Source organism: Ranitomeya imitator, chromosome 3 (genome assembly GCF_032444005.1).
Source record: "Ranitomeya imitator isolate aRanImi1 chromosome 3, aRanImi1.pri, whole genome shotgun sequence".
NCBI classification, from domain to species: domain Eukaryota; kingdom Metazoa; phylum Chordata; class Amphibia; order Anura; family Dendrobatidae; genus Ranitomeya; species Ranitomeya imitator.
The window spans coordinates 427,437,000-427,463,388 of record NC_091284.1 but is presented as its reverse complement, the minus strand read 5'-3'; the positions used below and the strand labels follow the sequence as shown (position 1 = coordinate 427,463,388).

The following is a 26,389-nucleotide window of genomic DNA, read 5'->3' as shown; positions in this document are numbered from 1 at the left end:
GCGATCTGCGCTGTCATTCCTTTCATCAGTGCGGGCGGCCATCTTCCTGGGGCCGCGCGTGCGCAGATGTAGTGCTCTGCTGCACGGGGCTTCAGGAAAATGGCCGCGGGATGCCGCGCGTGTGCAGAAGAGATCGCGGCGGCCATTTTCCCAAAGCCGAGTTGCTTGGCTTTGGGAAAATGGCCGCCGCGATCTCTTCTGCGCACGCGCGGCATCCCGCGGCCATTTTCCTGAAGCCCCGTGCAGCAGAGCACTACATCTGCGCACGCGCGGCCCCAGGAAGATGGCCGCCCGCACCGATGAAAGGAATGACAGCGCAGATCGCGCGCTGTGTCTTCACGTGGGCACAGGGAATCCGGACCTTGGACATGCGCACACCACTACGCCACCAACGGAAACCTCGGGAAGAAAAGAACGCTGTGAACACGCCCACCTGACCAGACCAGCCTGATTGACAGGCGAAAACGCCGACTTTGGTAATGTATTTCTCGGCATACATGGGGAATCAGGGTACACTACATACACCATAGTAATGCACAGCACAGGCCCTATTTAACAGTATTTATATCTCAAAAAACGGGGTGACAGGTTCCCTTTAATGTCACCTTACAATAGCAAGGTGGCATTAACCCTTCATTACCCCATATCCCACCGCTACACGGGAATGGGAAGAGAGTGACCAAGTGCCAGAATAGGCGCTTCCAGATGTGCCTTTTCTGGGGTGGCTGGGGGCAGGTGTTTTTAGCCGGGGGGGGGGGGGCAATTACCGTGGACCCTCTCCAGGCTATTAATATCTGCCCTCAGCCACTGGCTTTACTACTCTGGCGGAGAAAATTGCGCGGGAGCCCACGCCAATTTTTTCCGCCATTTAACCCTTTAATTTACTAGCTAGAACGGCCAAATTTTGCAGATACACACTACTGACATTAGTAGTGTGGAATATGCAAAAAAAAAAGGTGATATGAGATGGTTTACTGTATGTAATCATGTCTCATATCATGTCGGGTTTAGGAAGGAGAAAGCAAAAGCCGGTAATTGAATTACCGGCTTTCTGCTATATCGCGCTGTATGAAGTAATAATATATATACATATATGTGTCTCACTGACTATATGAGACACATATATGTATACATATTATTACTTCATACAGCGCGATATAGCAGAAAGCCGGTAATTCAATTACCGGCTTTTGCTTTCTCCTTCCTAAACCCGACATGATATGAGACATGATTACATACAGTAAACCATCTCATATCACCTTTTTTTTTTTGCATATTCCACACTACTAATGTCAGTAGTGTGTATCTGCAAAATTTGGCCGTTCTAGCTAGTAAATTAAAGGGTTAAAAGGCGGAAAAAATTGGCGTGGGCTCCCTATCTTGACACCTATCCATTATTAATCCAATACTAGTAAAGGGTAAAAAAAAAAACACACACACATTATTAAAAATTAATTTAATGAAAAAATCACAAAGGTTGTTGTATTAATTTATTCTACTCTCAATCCACTCACTGAAGACCCTCGATCTGTAAATAAAAAAAAAATAATAAACCAAGAATATACATACCTTCCGAGGATCTGTCAAGTCCAACGATGTAAATCCATCTGAAGGGGTTAAAATATTTTGCAGCCAGGAGTTCTGCTAATGCAGCGCTACTCCTGTCTGCAAAACCCCGGAGAATGTAGGTAAAGTAGTTCATTGACCTATATTTACCTGCATTTGCGGTGAGGCGCCCTCTGCTGGCTGTTCCTAGATCGTGGGAACTTTCCTAGAAAGCTCCCAGGCTCAAGATCATAAGAGGGCGCCCTCTGCTGGTTGTCCTCATATGAACTCGAGCCAGGGAGCTTTCTAGGAAAGTTCCCACGATCTAGGAACAGCTCCGTCTCTGCAAGATAACTAACCCACTCTATGTACAGGATGCGGTGATTCCTCATGCGCATGTGCTCAATGAACACAGGCGGAATCACCACGCGTACAAAGGGGGACTTTGGGCGGAGCGGGGTATCCGCTGCGTCCAAAGCGCTACGTTTCCTGACCATGGAAACATACCCTTATACTATGTGTACAGACATCAGATGTTATATAGTAGATAATATTGTTAGCCCTCCCCCGCCCATAATATTGAAATTATAGGGGGGGTCTCATGGCTTCACAGGCCAGGAAGGAAATTTATTAAAGTTATTTGTTAAGGTTGTGGAGCTATTTGTATTTGGGTAAGCTTTGGCTGTTTCGTGCCAGAAGCGGGGGGAGCTGTTTGCTGGAAGGGTTTTAACTGGCATAGCAACAGCTCCTCATTGGACAGTTTGTTTTTGGCGGGCTTTTTGCGGGCTATAAAAAGCCCAGTATTTGAATTTTCTCCTCAGTCTTCACATATCCTGAGGAATTGAAGATCCCGCCCACCCTCCCCTTTTTTATCTCAGTCTCCTTTGTCGTGTAATTTATTTTGCGAGGAAAATCGCCCTTATGGGTGGATTGGTTGTGATGATGATGGTTAAACTTTTGGTTATTTGAAGAGTTAAATTTTAAGATTAAAAATGTATGTTATGGAATTTTCAAGTAACTCAAAAATAAATAACACGGCCATTTCTTTCCACTAATGGTTTGTCGAGTCTATTTATTGTATGAATGGGCCTTGTGAGGCCATGTATGTGATAGTCAAATGCCTGATGTCTGTACTCGTAGTATTATATACAGTATACCAGTCACATACTATCCTGTATATGACATCTGATGTTTGTAGACATATCACCCACCAGTTACATATCCTGTATACTGTATGTAATATACTACGTGCACAGACATCTGATGGTATATACTGGATATGTGACTGGTGTAATATCTGATGTCTGTAGTCATTGAGTAATATACACCACTCACATATTATCCTGTATACATAGTGGGTACGGAAAGTATTCAGACCCCTTTAAATTTTTCACTTTTTGTTTTATTGCAGCAATTTGGTAAATTCAAAAATCTTCATTTTTTTCTCATTAATGTGCACTCTGCACCCCATCTTGACTGAAAAAAAAAAAAAACAGGAAGGTAGAAATTTTTGCTAATTTAATAAAACAGAAATACTGAAATATCACATGGTCATAAGTATTCAGACCCTTTGCTCAGACACTCATATTTAGGTCACATGCTGTCCATTTCCTTGTGATCCTCCTTGAGATGGTTCTACTCCTTCATTGGAGTCCAGCTGTGTTTAAACAAACTGATAGGACTTGATTTGGGAAGGCGCACACCTGTCTATATAAGACCTCACAGCTCACAGTGCATGTCAGACCAAGTGAGAATCATGAGGTCAAAGGACCTGGCCAAGGAGCTCAGAGACAATTGTGGCCAGGCTCAGATCTGGCCAAGGTTACACCAGAATTTCTGCAGTTCTCAAGGTTCCTTATAGAACAGTCGCTTATAAATGGAAGAAGTTTGGGACCTCCGGAAGTCTTCCTAGACCTGGCCGTCCAGCCAAACTGAGCAATCGTGGGAGAAGAGCCTCGGTGAGAGAGCTAACGAAGAACACCAAGATCACTGTGGCTGAGCTCCAGAGATGCAGTAGGGAGATGGGAGAAAGTTCCACAAAGTCAACTATCACTGCAGCCTCCACCAGTCAGGCCTTTATGGCAGAGTGGCCCGACAGAAGCCTCTCCTCAGTGCAAGACATAGGAAAGCCCCAATAGTTTGCTAAAAAAACACATGAAGGACTCCCAGATTATGAGAAGTAAGATTCTCTGGTCTGATGAGATGAAGGTAGACCTTTTTGGTGATAATTCTAAGCGGTATGTGTGGAGAAAACCAGGCACTGCTAATCAACTGCCCAATACAATCCCCACGGTGAAGCATGGTGGAGGCAGCATCATGCTATGGGGTGTTCTTCAGCTGCAGGGACAGGACGACTGGTTGTCATTGAAGGAAACATGAATGCGGCCAAGTACAGAGATATCCTGGACGAAAACCTCTTCCAGAGTGCTGTGGACCTCAGACTTGGCCGAAGGTTCACCTTCCAACAAGACAATGACCCCAAGCACACAGCTAACAAAGGAGCGGCTTCAGAACAACTCTGTGACCATTCTTGACTGGCCCAGCAAGAGCCCTGACCTAAACCCAATGGTCATCTTTGGAGAGACCTGAAAATGGCGTCCACCAACGTTCACCATCCAACCTGACGGAACTGGACAGGATCTGCAAGGAAGAATGGCAGAGGATCCCCAAATTCAGGTGTGAAAAACTTGTTGCATCATTCCCAAGACTCATGGCTGTACTAGCTCAAAAGGGTGTTTCTATTCAATACTGAGCAAAGGGTCTAAATACTTATGACCATGGGATATTTCAGTTTTTCCTTTTTCATAAATTTGTAAAAATTTCTACATTTCAGGGTTTTTTCAGTTAAGATGGGGTGCAGACTGTACATTAATGTGAAAAAAATAAAATTTTTGAATTTACCAAATGGCTGTAATGAAACAAAGAGTGAAAAATGTAAATGGGTCTGAATACTTTCTGTACCCACTGTATACAGAGCTGGTTGGGAACCCAGAGGACATTATTTGTTATAAGTAGGGAAATTAATAGTTTTCATAGGGGCACCTGAATGAGAAAAAACGTCATCTGTAAGTTACTATATATGACTGTACTGTAATCACATGTATGTGCAGGGCTGCGATCTACCAATATATGGTTACTATAAGGTGGTATTATTGCTCTTTAGTAGCATTTTTGTTTTCTTTTTTTTATTTAGTAACAGCTTAATGTGTTTCAGTCATTATGTAGTAGAAGGTGTATAGTGGTGTCATTGGTATTTATATAAAGTGTTTTGTTATGTAGAGGTAATGGTAATATGATAATATTATGTATTCGCTGTGTAGTGGTTATGGTAGTTGACATTGTGTAGCCGTATTATTTGGCATTTTATAGCCGTAATTTTATAATATTGGTCATTGCATTGTGTGTTTTTGGTTAGAAACAGTATATACTGTAATTATACATGTATAGATGCTATTTTAAATAGCTAGAGGGGGGTCGTATGGGGAGACATGCACTTTGGGGCTTGGGCCCCTGATCTTTTATGACCCTAGCAATACCCCTGCCATACTGTGTGTTTTACATGTCCGTGTTTCTGGAGTTGTATGTATGTTTGTAAATCAGCTCAGTTATAGTACCATATGTAAGCAGTAAGCTTGGTTCTGGTGCTGTATCAATATAGTAATCTAGATTCTGGTACCATATGTATGCGGTAAGCCTGGTTCTGTTCCCATATCTACGTAGGAGTCTTGGTTTTATTGCTCTATGTAGTAGACTTAGTAGGCGAAAGCTTGGCTCTGCTCCCTTATCTCTGTAGTAAGCTCTGTTCTTTTCCCATAGCTTTGTAGTAAGCTTGATTCTGCTCACATATCTTTTTTGTAAGCTCATTTCAGTTCAGGTATGTACCGTATGTAGTAATCTTAGTTCCATTCTCGTGTCTATGCAGTCAGCTTGCTTCTGTTGCAGTATCTATGTAGGTAGTAAACTTGCTTGTGTTCCCATATCTATTCAGCAAGCTCCGTTCTGTTCCCATATCTATATACCTTCCCATTTTTTAAAGCATGTTATTTCTGCTGCTTTAATGCAGGGACCAGAGATAAGCAGGGCAGGGATGGTCCACCGCAACTGGTGGGCCACTGCCTTGTGATTGCCCCCCAGGCTGAAAAGTGCCAGCCAGCCCCTGCCCACAGCATGATGCTGCCACCACCATGTTTTGCTGTGGGGATGGTATTTTTGGAGTGGTGAGCGGTGTTGGTTTGGTGCTAGACATAACGTTTACCTTGGTGGCCAAAAAGTTAGATTCTGGCCTCATATGACCACAGCACATTCTTCCATACATTTGGAGAGTCTCATGTCTTGGCAAACTCAAAACGAGCATTACAATTTTTGTGTGTTAGTAAATGCATTTTTTCTGGCTACTCTTCCAAAAAGGCCACCTATGGAGGGTATGGCTTATTGTGGTCGTATGGACAGATACTCCAGTCTATGCTTATGAACTCTCCAGCTCTTTCAGGATAACCTTTAATCTCTGTGCTGCCTCTCCGATTAACACCCTCCTTCCAGGTCAACCCTCTCTTGGCAGGTTTCTTGTGGTACCATGTTCTTTCCATTTGATGATCATGGATTTGATGGTGCTGCGGGGGATCATGGGAAATTGGGACAATTATTTATTTTATTTTTTATTACCCAACCCTCATTTGTACTTCAGGAAAACTTTGTCCTTGACTTGTTTGGAGATCTCTTTGGTCTTCAAGGTAGCATTTGCCTAGTACTGCCTCTTGCTTAATGGTGTTGCAGTCTCTGACATTTCAAAAAGGTGTGTATATACACTGAGAGACTTGAGGCACTTAGATTGCACACAGGTGGATTTCCTTTCACTAAGCATGTGACTTATGAAGGTAATTGCTATCAGCAGAAGTTTTTGGGGGCTTCATTGCAAAAGGGGTGAACATATATTTACAGTAGGTATGGAAAATATTCAGACTCCTTTAAATTTTTCACTCTTTCATTGCAGCCATTTGATAAATTCAAAAAAGTGAGGTTTTTTTCTCATTAATATATACTCTGCACCCCATCTTGACTGGAAAAAACCCAGAAATGTAGAAATTTTGCACATTTATTGAAAAAGAAAAACTTAAATATCACATAGACATAAGTATTCAGACCCTTTGCTCAGACACGCATACTTAAGTCACATGTTGTCCATTTCCTTATGATCCTCCTTGAGATGGTTCTACTCCTTCATTGGAGTCCAGCTGTGTTTAATTAAACTGATCGGACTTGATTTGGAAAGGCACACACCTGTCTATATAAGACCTCACAGCTCACAGTGCATGTCAGACCAAATGAGAATCACGAGTCTAAGGAACTGGCCAAGGAGCTCAGAGACAGATTTGTGGAAACGCACACATCTGTCCAAGATTACAAAAGAATTTCTGCAGTGCTCAAGGTTTTTAAGAGCACAATGGCCTCCATAATCCTTAAATGGAAGAAGTTTGGGACCACCAGAAGTCTTTCTAGACCTGGCCGTCCAGCCAAACTGAGCAATCATGGGAGAAGAACCTCAAGATCACTGTGGCTGAGCTCAACAGATGCAGTCCGGAGATGGTAGAAAGTTCCACAAAGTCAACTATTACTGCAGCCCTCCACCAGTCGGGTCTTTATGGCAGAGTGACCAGACGGAAGCCTCTCTTCAGTGCAAGACATATGAAAAGCTTGCATAGAGTTTGCTGAAAAAAAAACACATGAAGGACTCCCAGACTGAAAAATAAGATTCTCTGAGATAAAGATAGTGGTATGTGTGGAGAAAACCAGGCACTGCTCATCACCTGCCCAATACAATCTCAACAGTGAATCATGGTGGCGGCAGCATCATGCTATGGGGGTGTTTTTCAGCTGCAGGGACAGGACGACTGGTTGCAAATGAAGGAAACATGATGCGGAGAAGTACAGAAATATCCTGGATGAAAACAGCTTCAGAGGTTCAGAGTGCTCTGGACCTCAGACTTGGCCGAAGATTCACCTTCCAAGACAATGACCCTAAGCACACAGCTAAAATAACAAAGAAGTGGCCTCAGAACACCTCTGTGACCATTCTTGACTGGCACAGCCAAAGCCCTGACAAACTCAATTGAGAATCTCTGGAGAGACCTGAAAAATGGCTGCCACCAAAGTTCACCATCCAACCTGACGGAACTGGAGGGATCTGCAAGGAAGAATGGCAGAGGATCCCCAAATCCAGGTTTGAAAATCTTGTTACATCATTCCCAAGAAGACTCATGGCTGTACTAGCTCAAAAGGGAGCAAAGGGTCTGAATACTTATAACCATGTGATTTCAGTTTTTTTTTTTAATAAATTTGCAAAAATTTCTACATTAGTTTTTTTTCCTCAGTCAAGATGAGATGCAGAGTGTACATTAATGAGAAAAAAAAATGAGCTTTTTTGAATTTACCAAATAGCTGCAATGAAACGAAGAGTGAAAACTTTAAAGAGGTCTGAATACTTTCCGGACCCAGTTTACATGCCAATTTTAAAATTATTTGATCCAGTAAATTTAATTTATGCCTCTATTTTTATCACTTCACTAATTTAGACGATTTAGTGCTGATGTATCACACACAAATCGGATTCCAAAAAAATCATTTAAACACAAAATGGTAAAAAGACGAGGGGTGTGAATAAGTTTGCAAGCCGCTGGATCTACAATGTAAACGCATGCCTAAGCTCGCTGTATTGGTTTGTGTGTAATCTCATTAGCAACAGGCTATAATCTACTTTCTAATTGCTTTTTACAGCATTGCAATCATTGTCCCCAATGCCCTAGAAATAGGCTGCTAGAATAGGATTTACATAGTCCATGTAGTTTTCTTTAAGGTACTGTCACACTAGACGATATCGCTAGCGATCCGTGACGTTGCAGCGTCCTCGCTAGCGATATCGTCCAGTGTGACAGGCAGCAGCGATCAGGCCCCTGCTGTGCTGTCGCTGGTCGGGGAAGAAAGTCCAGAACTTTATTTCGTCGCTGGACTCCCCGTAGACATCGCTGAATCGGCGTGTGTGACACCGATTCAGCGATGTCTTTGCTGGTAACCAGGGTAAACATCGGGTAACTAAGCGCAGGGCCGCGCTTAGTAACCCGATGTTTACCCTGGTTACCATCCTAAAAGTAAAAAAACAAACAGTACATACTTACCTACAGCAGTCTGTCCTCCAGCGCTGCGCTCTGCTCTCCTCCTGCTCTGGCTGTGAGTGTCGGTCAGCCGGAAAGCAGAGCGGTGACGTCACCACTCTGCTTTCTGGCTGCCCGGCGCTCACAGCCAGACCAGAGAAGCAGAGCGCCGAGGACAGACAGCAGAAGGTAAGTATGTAGCGTTTGTTTTTTTACTTTTTAGGATGGTAACCAGGGTAAACATCGGGTTACTAAGCGCGGCCCTGCGCTTAGTAACCCGATGTTTACCCTGGTTACCGGGGACCTCGGATCGTTGGTCGCTGGAGAGCTGTCTGTGTGACAGCTCTCCAGCGACCAAACAGCGACGCTGCAGCGATCCGGATCGTTGTCGGTATCGCTGCAGCGTCGCTATGTGTGACGGTACCTTTAGAATTTGCTATTTTTAAGCATTAAAAGGAGGCATAACTCTACTGGACCGCACAACAATGCCAAATGTAAATCACAGTCACTGCTAATTACCCAGCATGGCAGAGAACGGCCAATTCTTCTTCACAATCATTATAACCAGCCAACTCTTTCCCTGCACAAAGTCAAACAGTGATATGACTTCTTATTCCTGTATAATGGGCAGAGTACACCTCCAGTCTACATTTGGACAATGCAGCAATAGCCTTCCAGCTGGATCCTGTTCACACTGACTTAACAAACAGTTTTTTCTGTTAGTTAACCTGCAGTGGACAGAGGCCTGGCTCAGGCTACAGTGACTGAGCGTGTGTGCGCACCAGCTCGTTGGAGGTACAGGCAAACTGTCACACTCTGAACAACAGGTGGCGCTGTACAGTCATAGCCAAAAGTATTGACACCCCTGCAATTCTGTGAAATACTCATTTTCTTCCTGAAAATTATTGCAAACACAAATTCATTGGTATTATCTTCATTTAATTTGTCTTAAATGAAAACACAAAAAGAATTGTCCTAAAGCCAAATTGGATATAATTCCACACCAAACACAAAAAAGGGGGTGGACAAAAGTATTGGCACTGTTCGAAAAATCATGTGATGCTTCTCTAATTTGTGTAATTAACAGCACCTGTAACTTACCTGTGGCACCTAACAGGTGTTGGCAATAACTAAATCACACTTGCAGCCAGATGACATGGATTAAAGTTGACTCAACCTCTGTCCTGTGTCCTTGTGTGTACCACATTGAGCATGGAGAAAAGAAAGAAGACCAAAGAACTGTCTGAGGACTTGAGAAACCAAACTGAGGAAGCATGAGCAATCTCAAGGCTACAAGTCCATCTCCAAAGACCTGAATGTTCCTGTGTCTACCGTGCGCAGTCATCAAGAAGTTTAAAGCCCATGGCACTGTGGCTAACCTCCCTAGATGTGGACGGAAAAGAAAAATTGACAAGAGATTTCAACTCAAGATTGTGCGGATGTTGGATTAAGAACCTCAACTAACATCCAAACAAGTTCAAGCTACCCTGCAGTCCGAGGGTACAACAGTGTCAACCCGTACTATCCGTCGCGTCTGAATGAAAAGGGACTGTATGGTAGGAGACCCAGGAAGACCCCACTTCTTACCCAGAGACATAAAAAAGCCAGGCTGGAGTTTGCCAAAACTTACCTGAAAAAGCCGAAAACGTTTTGGAAGAATGTTCTCTGGTCAGATGAGACAAAAGTAGAGCTTTTTGGGCAAAGTCATCAACATAGAGTTTACAGGAGAAAAAAAAAGAGGCATTCAAAGAAAAGAACACGGTCCCTACAGTCAAACATGGCAGAGGTTCCCTGATGTTTTGGGGTTGTTTTGCTGCTTCTGGCACTGGACTGCTTGACCGTGTGCATGGCGTTATGAAGTCTGAAGACTACCAACAAATTTTGCAGCATAATGTAAGGCCCAGTGTGAGAAAGCTGGGTCTCCCTCAGAGGTCATGGGTCTTCCAGCAGGACAATGATCCAAAACACACTTCAAAAAGCACTAGAAAATGGTTTGAGAGAAAGCACTGGAGACTTCTAAGGTGGCCAGCAATGAGTCCAGACCTGAATCCCATAGAACACCTATGGAGAGATCTAAAAATGGCAGTTTGGAGAAGGCACCCTTCAAATATCAGGGACCTGGAGCAGTTTGCCAAAGAAGAATGGTCTAAAATTCCAGCAGAGCATTGTAAGAAACTCATTGATGGTTACCGGAAGCGGTTGGTCGCAGTTATTTTGGCAAAAGGTTGTGCAGTCAAGTATTAGGCTGAGGGTGCCAATACTTTTGTCTGGCCCATTTTTGGAGTTTTGTGTGAAATTATCAATGTTTTGCTTTTTGCTTCATTCTCTTTTGTGTTTTTTCATTTAAGACAAATTAAAATGAAGATAATACCAAATAATTTGTGTTTGCAATCATTTTCAGGAAGAAAATGAGTATTATCTGACGGAATTGCAGGGGTGTCAATACTTTTGACCATGACTATACTAGTATATGCCATAACGTCGCAGGCTGTTTTATCAAACATCATATAAATTGAAAATTTGGTTGTTTTTTTTTATGATCTATACAATAGATAAGACTTAAACAGTGAGACAACCCTTTCAGATAAATAATTCATAGTATTTCTTCACATTTTTGTATTCTATGCAAATGGAAGAATATGATCGCCTTTTATATACTATACTTCAAGGGAAGTACATTTTCATTAACGGATCTTGGAATAAATATATGTTACACAATTGGATGTGTAAAAAAAAACAAAAACAAAAGTTCTAGTGCTGAGATAATCTTCTGAAATGTTCCCCTTTATAATGGCTGTGTGACCGTGCAGGAACATGGTCTGATCACATCTCCTGGGGAGGAAGCAAAAGAGAGGATACAGACAGGCCAGCACGGGAACGCAGCAGATTATGCTTTCTGTCAGGTAAAGCAAGATTTTATAGAGGCAGGGAAAGGTTTGTCCTTACAGAAAATAGCAGCAGCTGTGGTCCCATCCTGTCCTGTTGATGGTGACTCTAGAAATAACTGTCCAACATGCTAGCTAAATACAGATTTCTATAATTACCAATCTTTATCCGGATGCCACTAAAAGTTGACTTCTTCCGACTAGCGTAAGAGAGAAGGATATTTTGCGGCTTCAGGTCCCGGTGGATAATGCCCTTGCTGTGTAGCACCCGCATTGCAGCTGCAATCTGTTGCAGGAAGACTCGTATGGTGTCTTCACTCAAGGTTCCTTTGGCTGCATTGTATAAAAAAAAAAAAATGAATAGGTTATTAAAGCCCAAAAATAAATAAATAAAATTTATGGAGCTCTCGCATTAGGAAGATTTAGCATTTTACGCCGACTGTACCTTTGATCTACATAAATTATTTTTAGAGCCCCATTGATCCCATGCTGCTGCACACGTGAAAAGGAATTACGGTATATAGAAAGTACAAATACAATGAAAAAAAAAAACTAACAACACACTGGGGCAGAAGGGAGATGGCCCTGCCCTTGCTGAATTAAAGCCTACAGGATAATGCGATTAATTGTACAAGGGTTTAGTTTCCACTGGGTATTTTACAAAATAAAATAAAAAAGACATGTATTGGCTGCGAATACCCGGTAACTACAGAGTAGTGAATCCATTTGCAGGATCGTGGTCTAGCTGTGACCTCCATATTCTGTGGCTGCCACGCAGGAGCCCGGGGAACCGCCTTCTACCTGCCTGAATGTCAGAGACCTCTTCTGATCGGTAGGCCCAGTGTGAAGTCATCATTGCCGTGTGGTGCAGGCATGTTACGGCAGTTCTACCAAACATAAGAGGTGCCAGGGACTCCGGCAGGTAGGAAGCGGGTCACTTGCCTCCGGTCTGGAAGCCACCAACCACTGATGCTGTTGATGGACCAGGGTCCTGGGAATCGATTCACTCATCTCCACCGGTAACCCTTACATTTTATCAACGCCTCCTTACCCAACATATATCATGTAACCAAGTTGGTAAAAGGAGAAAAAAAATAAATTACACAAAAACAAAATCACTCACTACCACAATGCACCCCAACAAAATACAATATGAAAAAAAAAAGAGGTCTTCACCAATATGTTATTAATGGGACACAAATCCCGATAGACTATTTGGGTCACATTAGCTCCGGATCAATCTCCGGGGATCTGACCGGCTTTATTAGATGCGAGTATACCGTTGAGGTAGATTAGAAGAACTGGACTTTTTTTTTATACTTTAAAGTACATCTGCTTTGCCCTTTCGGAAGACGGGTATGCCATTCAAAGTCTCAAGCAGTGTAACGCCATGACACCTCTTTGATTTTCCCTGAGGAAAAGATTATGCGCGTGTGCTTCCCGAATAGTTGACTCCTTTCATGCAGCATTAGCCTAACACTGATGCTGCCAGCAAGCGCCAAGCCCTGTGTATAGCTGGGTTATGTAAGGACAGCCTGTTGGCCCGCATTCATATTACAACTAGAGCTCGCATCCAAAACCAAGCATAGTGACAAGAAAAAAACAAATAAATAAATAAAAAAAAAAACAGGCACAAACATCTTACGACAAGAACGTGAATTTGAAGGAGGCTGTGAATATTTTACCATGTGTGGGTACACAGTGTTCAATGCTAGAAAATGACAACATCAATATGTTACCACTTTCCAGAAATATTAAAATATTCAGATACTTCAGATTTGGCCTCATTCTACTGTGACAAACCATGAAAGGTGTCAAACTATGGTCATCTGACCCTCGTTTCTCAAGTGACTTGGCCACTGCCCATGGGTGCAGAATGGATGTAACGGTTGTGAATAATAATTTATCATTTAAGATTTTTTTTTTCTCCTACAGTCTTTCAATAGATGAAGTGTGTAGAACAATAATATATCCCAGATTCAGTATGGTCTCTCTGCAATTTTTCTGAGTAAAAATGGTTAAAATAATGACTTAAGTTGGTGCCTTATTTAGAATTTAAAGTGTTATTCCCAAAATTATAATGTGGTCTTATGGAGGCACAAATTAATAAATCTATAATGAACATTATTATAATTATTGATTGATAAATGTACCCCGTACTACACATATCTCCCCCTAAGGATGCACATCTAGGCTAGATTTACCCAATAGTTGTCATTAGATCCATCCTAGTGTAGATCCACTGATCCTGGTTGAGCGTGTGCTGTGAAGTCTCTCTCAACTGGTGTTCACTATACAGTAACTTTCTTGTCCTTCCACCACTGACGGAACGTTTCCTACTTTTATAATACACTCTCTGTTTCTATGTACTGTAGACAACTCTACCTGAATGATGTTATCTTCTGGCACCTAAATCAACACAGGTACATGTGTGTCACATCACTGATCTGTTAGCTAGCTTCCATCAGAATTCAACTGTCCTGCTCTACTGGGGAGCATGAAATAACTAGGCACAGCAGAGTTTAGACAAGCAAGGCTGAGTTGTGTTTGATGCCTACTGCACAGACCAACGATGAGGATATCTTCTGCTATATGCATCAACAAAGGACTATTTGCAATTCGACATCAGTGATCTGTTTGCAGAGGGCATCAAAGAGCTTAGCAATGCTTGTCTGAGCCCTGCTGTAAATAGCTATTTGGATCGTTGACGCTGAGGAACAGAGGAGAGCAGGACAGTCGAGCTCTGCTGGAAACTAGTCACCAGATCAGTGATGTGACACGCATGCAGCTGTGTGGATGTAGATTGCAGAAGATAAAATCCTTCAAGCAGAGTCATGTACAGGACCAAATAGAGGAATTGACCAAGATGAAAATATGCAAATAGATATAAGGAAAAAAATCTACTTCTCCGGATCAGACCAGCGGTGGACACCGCGTCTGTTAGCGGCACAACACTGTTCACCTGCTTGAGCGTATTACCAGCCCGGAATTCCTTTAAGACGCCGCTCCCATTAGTGCCCCGAGACTCTATGGTCTCCTTGCCTTTTCTACAATACAGTACGTTACTGATGAAGGTCCGTATGAGGGACCGAAACGTTTATTGGGTACTACAATAAAATTTGCACAAAAGCATCAAGTTGAGTGCTAGGTTCTTTTTATCATTTTCAAATAGAGGAATTGACCAAGATGAAAATATGCAAATAGATATAAGGAAAAAAATCTTTTTTGTGTGTTTGATCTGTATATTAACAATAAGTATGCATTTACTAGGCTTTGCGAAACCCTTAATTTGCACCGTTAGAGCTCATTTTAGTTAAACTAACTCGCCCGTGTGTTTTGTTAGACGTTGTGGGTGTCGTTTACCTTAATGCATCATTTACAACTTTTCAAAAGATCGCAATTTTTTTTTAGTAACTGTACACCAGTACCCAAATGGAGTAAAAAACATCTAACTTTATTTTGAGCACTTGAAGACAAATATGGGACACACTAAAGGACTCTTTACTCAAAAAAAAAAAAAGCAAGACAAAACGTGAGCATTTTTTATTTTGTGCAATATTCATCATCCCACGTGAATATTTCCTTATGTTTCCCCCCTACTTTCCCTCCCTTTTTTTTTTATGTTAAAAATTTAATAAAATATATTTGAAAAGGAAAAAAAAAAAAAAAAAAAAAATCAACTAATACCACAAGACCCAAAACAAAACTCAGAAAAACGTATATATTGAATCGATGTTATTTTTCATGGTCTAGACTGAAAGAAAACAATGAGGCAATGCTGCTTTTAACTGCTCATAATAATAAAAACATAAGAAGAAGCCTGTCAGTATATGCCACGGCCGACTTAGCGCTTTGTCCGCAGTCAAAGCCCTTTTTTTAACATTTGGCTTTACACTTTGATTTAATCTCTATTACACTGCTGTACTTTCTGCTGTTAATTTTTTTCCAAAAACAAAAAAACGTATGAAATCAGAGGGGAGAAGAATATGTCACGGTGTTGATCCAATACTTCTATGTTGCATTTGATACAATTACAGGCCGACCATCTAATGGGCATGGGGGCCACAAACTCTTGTAGGAAAGAAAGATTGGGCATGTTGACACACCCAATCCATTTTTCCTTCTGGTAGATAAGATGCCTTCAGGGGTGTCTGACAGCAGTATACTGCCCTCTCAGAGAGATGGCTGTAACAGAAGGATCTATCAACGGCAGATGGGCAACTTTAGTTGTTTTTTTACAGCAAGTTAGAAGGGTGCGTTGGCATTGGGGTCTTGAGGACAACAGGCAAAATGTTATGGGAAAAGCATGGATTTGTATTGAGAAGCATGTAAAGGTGGACTTGGTTATGGTATATAAGAAGGACCTTGTGAAATACCATCTTTCCTAGACAGTTTTTAATTATAGCAACTATAATTGCATTCTATTCCTCCATAATTAGTGTCCTAGGTATATGGAGAGGCAAACCTACTGAATTTAGGGTCGAATCCAAAAAGTGGTCACCTTGACGCTGCTGGATGGGCTTATACAACTTGATCAAGACTGTAAAGTAACTTAAGTTTTGTGTGTAGCTATAGTGGTGTCCATGTATTCATTAATTGCCAAGTGCTGTTGCATAGTGATTGAAAAGGGGTGTCAGACTTTGAGCACCAAACCTTTGCATCTTGTGGTTTAGCAGATGGTATATACGGATACACACTCCTCATTGAACCCTCCTTTATAAAGGTAACATGAAAACTAGAGAAAAAAAAAAAAAGCAGAACCAGAAAGTTAGTTACATGTGGTCTCCACTGTAGACAGAGCGGTGGAAGAGATTTACGCTGTAGCAAGCAGGCACCCAGACTAAAATAAGTAAAAAAACAAAAAATAACCCTAAACCTATTGTGCTCATCATAAGCGCATGTGGGGGTTGAGGGGACTAAATGAAAAGTCTTCTGCAGAATAAAGAAGGTTATTTTTTGCGTGTGCCTCCCTTTGGGATTGCAGCTGGAGAGAATAATATTCTGCTTGTTTTTTTGTTCTTTTTCATATCTTAAAAGGTTAAAAAAAAAAAAAACTAGCGACAACCGGGAGTAATAGCCGAGACAATGAAACCGAGCTGGGAAAACAAGAGGCTCCAGTTACTCCTTGACGTCTATTCTAGAGAGGAAGGATTTTCATGAACAAAGATTAAAATGTCTTTTTTTTCCTAAGTCTACTACTTGATAGTTTTACAAAAGGGAAACAAAAGTACCGTACCTTGTAAATAATCTGCCAGGTCTCCTCCATTACAGTACTGAAAAAAAGAAAAAAAAAAAAAAAGAATACATTAGGATGATTCACAGGCTAGAAAATCTACAATATTTGCAGAACAGCCCAGTGTAGCGGCAAAAAAGAGCTGGTCTACAATCTGGTAAATATGTTTTCAGACTACTCCTAATGAGCATATGTTCAGACAAGGGTTTATACTTCCCTTTCTACAGTCCTATAAAGCAAAGAAAAGCAAAACACTTGTCTTTACGCAGGAGAGCCCAAAACTTGTTCAGCTGCACATGGGGCTGAGCTTGATGTACGGATGTCATGCACCCACTGCCTCTCTATATCATGCCCTACAAGCATTGTTCTAGTTAAAGGGGTAATAATAATAATAATAATAATAATAATAATAGGGTAGTCCATATGCAAGAAAAATTGGACCTCAGGTAAAGCTTAACACTCCAACGCCGTATCTCTGCCTCTATTATCAAATTGTCAAAAGCAAAAAAAGCCCCAACTAAAAACTATTAAAATGTTACTTTTATTTAGACTATTAATAGGACTAAAATGTAAATTTGCAGCAATCAGTATGTGGTTTGGACAAATTTGGGGATAATATCTGTCTCCGATATAGCCCTCACACAACCTGGTATGTAAATATAGATCAGTGTAATTTTACCATTTTCACTGCCCACATAACGGACTATTGCTCATTAGGAAACGGTTCTAAGCCTCCCCAACATGTTTCCCCAGACAACTGGCATCATCAGGGGATTAAAGCTATAATGATATATTAGTTAATTCATTAATATATTCATTTCATAGCTTTAATCCCCTGAAGATGCCAATTGTCTGGTGAAACATGTTGGCGAGGCTTAGAACCGTTTCCTAATAAGCAATAGTCAGTTATGTGGGCAATTAAAAAAAAAAAAAGAGTAAGATAGGATGATTTAGGTCCGCGGCTACATTGATATATACGGTATTTAAATACAAGGTTGTGCGATTGGGGGATAAATCAGAGACAGATAGTCATCTCCAAATTTGCCCAAACCACATACTGATCGCTGCAAACTTTCATGTTATTCCTATTAATAGTGGAAATCAAAGATACATTTTAAGTCTTTAGTTCGGGATTTTTTGCATTTGATAATATTTGTATGTACCCTACGCTGATGATTTGAGCACCATAGTTTAGTTTTAGTATCTCTGCTTCTCACTCTGTTCACTGTTAACAGGGCTACAACAGTGATGTACCGTCAACAACATGTGACCACTGCATCCAATCAGTGGCCTCGGTTCTGAGGCAAGAGGCAGCGTATTGTAGGCGGGACGTCACCACTGCAGCCCTGAAAAGACCACCAGAAGCAGGCAAGACTGGTAAGCAACGCCAATTCTATTATTGTAAATCCTTACCTACCGGTGATACCACAATTTAACTGACAACCCATTAAGTACAGGCGCATCCCCCTCCAAAAAAAAAAACAACAATTAATGGGAATAACTAAGGGCTAAATTTGCTGGAGACTTACCCCCTGAATGCTTACATAAGAAATGTAGAGACATTTTTATACATTTTCCAATAGGCAGAAACTTTTTTTTTTTCTGTTTCTTTCTATAGAGGTAAATGGAGCTCATATTTGAAGTCACTTTAATGGTCACATTACAAAAACTGAATGATTAATTTAGAAATTAAAGTCCACAAGAAATTCCAAATTCTCCGTCCCCCAGGAGGTGTCAGCAGAATACAGGCAAGTGCTGACACAGACCATCTCGCCCCGCTAATAGGCAGTGTAATGGTCAGCAGTGCACGGCTAATTGACTTACAAGGTCCTATGTGATTACATTTTTATCACTGTATTGGCATGCATGGGCTTAGCAGATAAAGGGTTGATCGATCCTTCAACTTTATTCTACACTGGATAATAGCTCAGCATAAAGCACTACTAGCAAACCTACAGAATGCCACACTTCCCTACATAAATGCAATCAGACGTACCGTAGAACATGCTTACCTCCATGACCAAGAAAACAGAGTTGGGCATTTCCTGCAAAACAAAGAAATGACAACATATAAGATTGATTGGACATTTCAATCACATGACAATAATATATCAAAGAGGTTTTATGAGAAGAAAAAAAAAATCAATTGTTACAATAGAAAATGTACTGTCACCAGCAAACACGAGGTATCAGCACCATACACATACCATTGCAGGCTGGCTAAGGGTATGTGCACATGTTAAGCATTTACTGCAGACACTTTTTTTTTTTTTTAAAGGTCAAAAGCCACATTTAAAAAAAAAAAAAAAAGTTTGCGTTTGTCAAGTTTCTCCCTGATCTATTAGAATGGGTGACAAAGACCTAAAACTGCTTCAAATCTGCAAGGAGAAGATAAGCAACCTGTTCATGAGACTTCAGGAATCTCATTCACTGTGCTGGAAGTGCAAAATGCTGCGTTTTTTTTGCAGCAAAAAAGTGACATGTAAAACATTCTCTAAAAAAGCATGCAATTACTATGACGGAAGCAGTGCCCTCATGTCAACCCCCCAGTTGTCACTAATATTTTAAATCTATGGATCCTACCAACATAAAACTTTGTCCAGATACATACGGAACAACGCAAAGAGGGCCCCATACAAATTTAAGTCTGCTGAACTTTCTTATACTGCCCAAGTCTACATCCAACATTCATAGTCTGAATATAGACCTCTGGACTGGCTTGCAGGTCTCTTGACCCAAACCATCATAATATGCCCAAGACGCATGGAGTCCCACCACCGGACAGAAAATTAAGAACTGTACTTGAACTGTGATTGTCAGAAATGTAAAACATGCCTAATTTGTTTGGGGACCTCCTTACTATCCTCCAATCATTAAAGAGGTTATCCTCTACTTTTACATTGATGGCGTATTGGCCAGAGTCCGACATTCTGCACTCCTGCTAATCAGCTGTTATCGGTGCCAACGGCTGTCTACTTGTAGTGGCTGTGCGGGGTACTACACATCCGTTTCCTATACAATTCAAAAGGAGGTGGATGTGCAGTAACAAGGCCCGGCCACAACAGGTAGACCGCGAGAAGCTTCCAACCGATCAGACATTGATGACCTATACTAAGAATTGGGCATCAATGTAAAAGTAGTAAAAGTAGTGGACAACTTCTTTAATTTTAAGGGTAGCGGGAATCGAATGGTCCAATTCATTGACCATTTCTATTATTTCTGCAGGTGATAAGCTGCTGCCAAACATCTCTCTTCATATTAAAAACACAAATGCTTGGGCAAGTCCAGCGTTCGTGTGTATTGCGGAGTTGGGGGAGACAGCCATCAGACAAAAAAAAGAGTATTCAGTAGAGAACTACATAATATATGGGCACTAATCTATCCAGAGCCCACACTGGGGAGGCTGCAACATATCCCCCTACATACAGTGGGACAGGTATCCAATAAGTTGTAAAATTAAACTTATACTATGGAGTGTACTTTAATATCTTTGTAAGGACTAGTATAACTTACCATGCTATTCCATACTGCAAGATAAATAAAATAATGTATAATGGGCCCAAAAATGGAAAAAAATGACACTTCAGTGGTCTCCTGGTATACAGAAGCCTAAATTTTGGCGTATACATTGGTGTATATACTAAGAAAAGCTAAAAAAAAAAAAACAAAAAAAAAAAAACAGACTCTAAGGTCCAGATTCCGCATATGCAGTTTGTTTTTAAGTCACTTTTCTCTTTGTAATCTTTTGGTTTTCACTGACATTTATTGCGTGTTATTGTGTTTAACAAACTAACTTACATTTACGATTTTTTCCTCTCTAATTCCCTTAACCTTCTGTCTATTACGGACTAGACGTACCATTAAGACCCAGCAGCTTATGGACAATCTCCACACATTTAGCCCCCATCTCCTCCCTCTCCTGTCCAGACTTAGCATTGTCACACTTCAATAATACACTGAAGAATGCCCTAGATCAGGGGTCCCCAACTCCAGTCCTCAAGGCCCACCAACATGTCATGTTTTCAGGATTTCCTTAGTCTTGCCCAGGTAATAATTGCATCACCTGTGCAATGCAAAGGAAATCCTGAAAACATGACCTGTTGGTGGGCCTTGAGGACTGGAGTTGGGGACCCCTGCCCTAGATGAAGCAGCACCTTCTACAGAGAAAGACCCGACACAGACAACGGCAGCCCTGGCACACTATGCAAACACGCTTTCTTCAGCGTTGCTCAAGGTGTGCAGAGCGGCAGTGGAGAAAATCTCTCTTAGCAGAAGACTTCATCCACTTTAAGTTCATGCTCAAAACCTGTAACTCCGCCCTTCATCTGGCCAAACAATCCTACTTCACCACCCTCATCACCTCACTATCCAAAAACCCAAAACAACTTTTGAAACTTTACACTCCCTCCTGAAACCTAAAGTTTCCAAGAAAGAAAAAAAAAAATCAACCACATCCATCAGGATATCTCAGCCCAATCTCCTCAATGTCTGGATCCCCTTACCTGCCGCACCTTAAGCTCACTAGACATCTTTGAGCCTGTTTCAGAAGAAGTTTCCAAGCTCCTCGCTTCTACTCGGCCTACAAAAGTGACCCCATTTCTTCACACCTCCTGCAGTCTCTCTCACCAGTGGTCACCACTCACCTGACTAAAATATTTAACCTCTCTTTCTTCAGGCATCTTTCCCTCCTCATTTAAACATGCCATCATAACCCCTTTACTTAAAAAGCCATCCCTGGACCAGAACTGCACTGCTAACTACAGACCTGTCTAACCTTTCCTTCATCTCTAAACTCCTGGAACGCTTGGTCCACTCCCGTCTAATCCACTATCTCTCGGATAACTCTTCTCGACCCCTTACAATCTGGTTTCCGCTCTTTACACTCCACTGAAACTGCCCTCACTAAAAAGTCTCTAATGATCTAACAGCAGCTAAATCCAAAGGTCATTGCTCTCTGCTGATTCTCCTGGATATCTCTGCTGCATTTGACACTGTGGATCACCAGCTCCTCCTCACTATGCTCAGCTCTATAGGCCTCAAGGACACAGCCCTCTCCTGGTTCTCCTCTTACCTCTCTGACCGCTCCTTCACTGTATTTTTGCCGGCTCCTCTTCCTCGCCTCATCCACTTACTATTGGGATTCCACAGGGCTCAGTCATAGGCCCCCTCCTCTTCTCTCTATACACTGCCCCTATTGGACAAACAATCAGATTTCGGTTCCAGTATCATCTCTATGCTGATGACACCCAATTATATACTTCTTCCCCTGACATCACCCCTACCCAAATTCAAAATACCAAGGATTGTCTGTCTGCTGTCTCTAACATCATGTCCTCCCTCTATCTGAAACTAAATCTCTCCAAAACTGAACTACTTGTGTTTCTCCCTTCTACTAAACTCACTCTACCCAACATCGAAATAACCCTGGAGGGTTCAACCATAACTCCCAAGCAGCATGCCCTCTGTCTTGGGGTCATATTCGACACCTAACTTTCCTTTACTCCCTATATCCGATCACTCACTCGCTCCTGTCACCTGCATCTTAAAAACATCTCTAGAATCCGACCTTTTCTCACCTTTGAAACTGCTAGGACTCTTACTGCCGCTCTTATTCATTCTCGTCTGGACTACTGCAACTCTCTTCTGATCGGTCTCCCTCTTTCCAAACTTTCTCCTCTCCAATTCATCTTGAATACGGCAGCCAGGGTCATATTTCTGCCCAGCTGCTTCACCGATGCCTCCATCTTGTGCCAGTCATTACACTGGCTACCCATTCACTACAGGGTCCAGTATAAACTCATCTCTCTCACCCACAAAGTTCTCCACAGTTCTGCACCGCCTTATATCTCCTCTCTCATCTCCGTCTATCGCCCTACACGTGCCCTCCATTCTACAAATGACCTAAGACTAACATCCCCCGTAATCCGAACCTCGCACCTCCGTCTCCAAGACTTCTCTCGTTCTGCGCCAGCTCTCTGGAATGCACTTCCCCAGACGATCAGACTGATACCTCGCCCTGACCTATTCAAGCGCTTTAAAAACCCATCTCTTCAAACAAGCCTAGCACATCAACTAGCCAGTAAACTAACTTTACCCTGTTCCCTCCTTCCAAATATTATTCTGAATGTGCACCCTACTATTCATCTGTCTCCACACCCTCCATGCACACGATAACTGCACTTGATACTTGGCTATTGCACTTAAACACACGGGCTGATGACCGGATCATGCAGCTTTATATGAAAATCCCTATTTATTATAATTACCAAACCTGAAATAACAAGCACTTTTCACCTATTGTGTCCCCCCCCCCCCCCCCATTTCCTTGTAGATTGTAAGCTTGCGAGCAGGGACCCCACTGTTTAAATTGTCTTAACATGTATTGAATTTATGGTCTGTACATGTGCCTGCTTAATTGTAAAGTGCTGCGCAATATGTTGACGATTTACAAATAAAAATGATTTATTATTATTGCGCCAAATTCATGACGACTGTTCATTTGTCATGAATCACTTTTGCGACTGAGCAAAAAGTTACAATTTAAAAAAAAAGTTGCAAATTAATCAGCATCTGGAATCGTTAGACCGTGTGTGGGTGAGGGGGGGATAAAAAAAAAAAAAAAAAAGGCTTATACATGTGAAACAGACCTGAAAAAGACGCAAATAGAATACAAAATTTGATAGACAAAAGAAAGAAGAAGAAAAAAAAAAAAAGGTGCAAAACTAGGCAGACAACAAGCAATGGTGAATCAGGACCCCGATGTGAACTGAACATTACTCAACTGAATCCTTCGACAATGTTTAGTAGCATGATGCATAGCTGAATTAAAACTTATTAGGGGGCGGCTGCATTCTAATTCTTTCATGAAATGCAATGGATCATGTAGACTTGTTATTGACTCTTTAGTACAAGCTTTATTTTACTAGTCCTTTTCCATGATTCCCGAGCACTATGCTTGGAGAACAGCGGCCTATTTTCCCATAGACACTATCTCCTGTGTTATCACAGGCCCATTTTCCGGTCTCTCGTTTTCCTAGAAAGAGCTTTTCTAGGAATGCTAACCCTACTTGCATAAATAACTCATAACATGGCTAGCCTCTGAAGACAGATTATTCACGCCATGCGGCTCATATTACAGTCAGAAAGTTCGTTTTCTAACATTCCACAGCTGGAAGTGTTTGACCCCATTAATCATTAGTCATGTGAAGGGCTGTAGGGCCCCAGCAATAATTGGTTACATTGCCTGTAGGGTGCCAGAGGCTCTTTGCACAGCGCTCAGTAAGGGCAGAAGAGTGTTCTCTATTCACACAGATACTTTACAAAACAAGAGGCTTGCACTAAGTATTAACAGTAAACTACATTACCGGTTACTCCAAAGGAACATTTCATTTAATAATTCAACATGAACGATGAGACCGAGAGGTTCTCCAAATCTTACTATTTAATAAAGATGGTGGATTACCAAACAAGATGTTAAGTCTGATCTGCGCTTGCAGAGAGTAATGCTATCAGACAGACAAATGTAAGCAATAGATTGCATGAACGAGCAGGAAAACTCAAGCATTGGCCAAGGCTCGAGATCACAGAAAATCGCTTTGTGAAACACTATGCCGTATCGTCGGAGAGCAATGCCAGTTAATAGTAGCCAAAGAGTATCCAAAATGGCAGTCCATGCATTTCTGCGTGCAGAATTGAACTGCACATGCACAAGACGCCTTCGCTCTATGAACCTGAATGAGATCTCAGTGCTGGGGAGGCAGTCAGGGAATTTATGGAACCTCCTCTGCCTCGCGGTTTTCGTATCAAGGGAAGGTGAGAAAGCACAGCGATTTAGCGGATGGAATGTGCGCCGGGGTTGTTTACTTATGCTGCGGTGGTGTCTCTGCGACTTAGTAAGGTTATATATGCCACTATTGGTGTATACAAATTTTAGTGGCTTACTATGCCAAACTTGCATATATAAAAAAATGTTATTCCACATTTGTGTTTGTACCCCTGAAAGGATAGCAATGATTCTTTTTGATATGGGAGATTTATGCAGTGTTTTTCCTATCTATGGCTAGTTTCACACATCAGTTTTTTTCCGTCAGGTAGGATCCGGCGAATTTTTTGAAAAAAAGGGATCCGTTGCAAATTGTGAAAAACTGATGCAACTGATCCGTTTTTGTGTGTGTATATGTATATATATATATATATATATATATATATATACATACATATATATATATATATACACATACATATATATATATATATATATATATATATATATATATATATATATATATATATATATATATACATACATACATACATACACAGTGGGGCAAAAAAGTATTTAGTCAGTCAGCAATAGTGCAAGTTCCACCACTTAAAAAGATGAGGGGCGTCTGTAATTTACATCATATTTAGAACTCAACTATGGGAGACAAACTGAGAAAAAAAAAATCCAGAAAATCACATTGTCTGTTTTATCATTTTTTTTGCATATTATGGTGGAAAATAAGTATTTGGTCAGAAACAAACAATCAAGTTTTCTGGCTCTCACAGACCTGTAACTTCTTCTTTAAGAGTCTCCTCTTTCCTCCACTCATTACCTGTAGTAATGGCACCTGTTTAAACTTGTTATCAGTATAAAAAGACACCTGTGCACACCCTCAAACAGTCTGACTCCAAACTCCACTATGGTGAAGACCAAAGAGCTGTCAAAGGACACCAGAAACAAAATTGTAGCCCTGCACCAGGCTTGGAAGACTGAATCTGCAATAGCCAACCAGCTTGGAGTGAAGAAATCAACAGTGGGAGCAATAATTAGAAAATGGAAGACATACAAGACCACTGATAATCTCCCTCGATCTGGGGCTCCACGCAAAATCCCACCCCGTGGGGTCAGAATGATCACAAGAACGGTGAGCAAAAATCCCAGAACCACGCGGGGTGACCTAGTGAATGAACTGCAGAGAGCTGGGACCAATGTAACAAGGCCTACCATAAGTAACACACTACGCCACCATGGACTCAGATCCTGCAGTGCCAGACGTGTCCCACTGCTTAAGCCAGTACATGTCTGGGCCCGTCTGAAGTTTGCTAGAGAGCATATGGATGATCCAGAGGAGTTTTGGGAGAATGTCCTATGGTCTGATGAAACCAAACTGGAACTGTTTGGTAGAAACACAACTTGTCGTGTTTGGAGGAAAAAGAATACTGAGTTGCATCCATCAAACACCATACCTACTGTAAAGCATGGTGGTGGAAACATCATGCTTTGGGGCTGTTTCTCTGCAAAGGGGCCAGGACGACTGATCCGGGTACATGAAAGAATGAATGGGGCCATGTATCGTGAGATTTTGAGTGCAAACCTCCTTCCATCAGCAAGGGCATTGAAGATGAAACGTGGCTGGGTCTTTCAACATGATAATGATCCAAAGCACACCGCCAGGGCAACGAAGGAGTGGCTTCGTAAGAAGCATTTCAAGGTCCTGGAGTGGCCTAGCCAGTCTCCAGATCTCAACCCTATAGAAAACCTTTGCAGGGAGTTGAAAGTCCGTGTTGCCAAGCGAAAAGCCAAAAACATCACTGCT

General features: G+C 41.6%; 1 protein-coding gene across 2 annotated transcripts in view; it reads right to left on the bottom strand.

Moving 5' to 3' along the window:
• The window catches only part of ULK2 (unc-51 like autophagy activating kinase 2), a 168,031-nt gene that overhangs the window by 88,851 nt on the left and 52,791 nt on the right, over positions 1–26,389 (bottom strand). For both annotated transcript variants that reach the window (XM_069757236.1, XM_069757238.1), the window contains exons 4-6: positions 18,821–18,853; positions 16,812–16,848; positions 11,735–11,908 (exon numbers count right to left, since the gene is read on the bottom strand). In XM_069757236.1, coding sequence (XP_069613337.1) covers positions 11,735–11,908; positions 16,812–16,848; positions 18,821–18,853 — 244 coding nt within the window. The remainder of the gene's footprint in view (positions 1–11,734; positions 11,909–16,811; positions 16,849–18,820; positions 18,854–26,389) is intronic.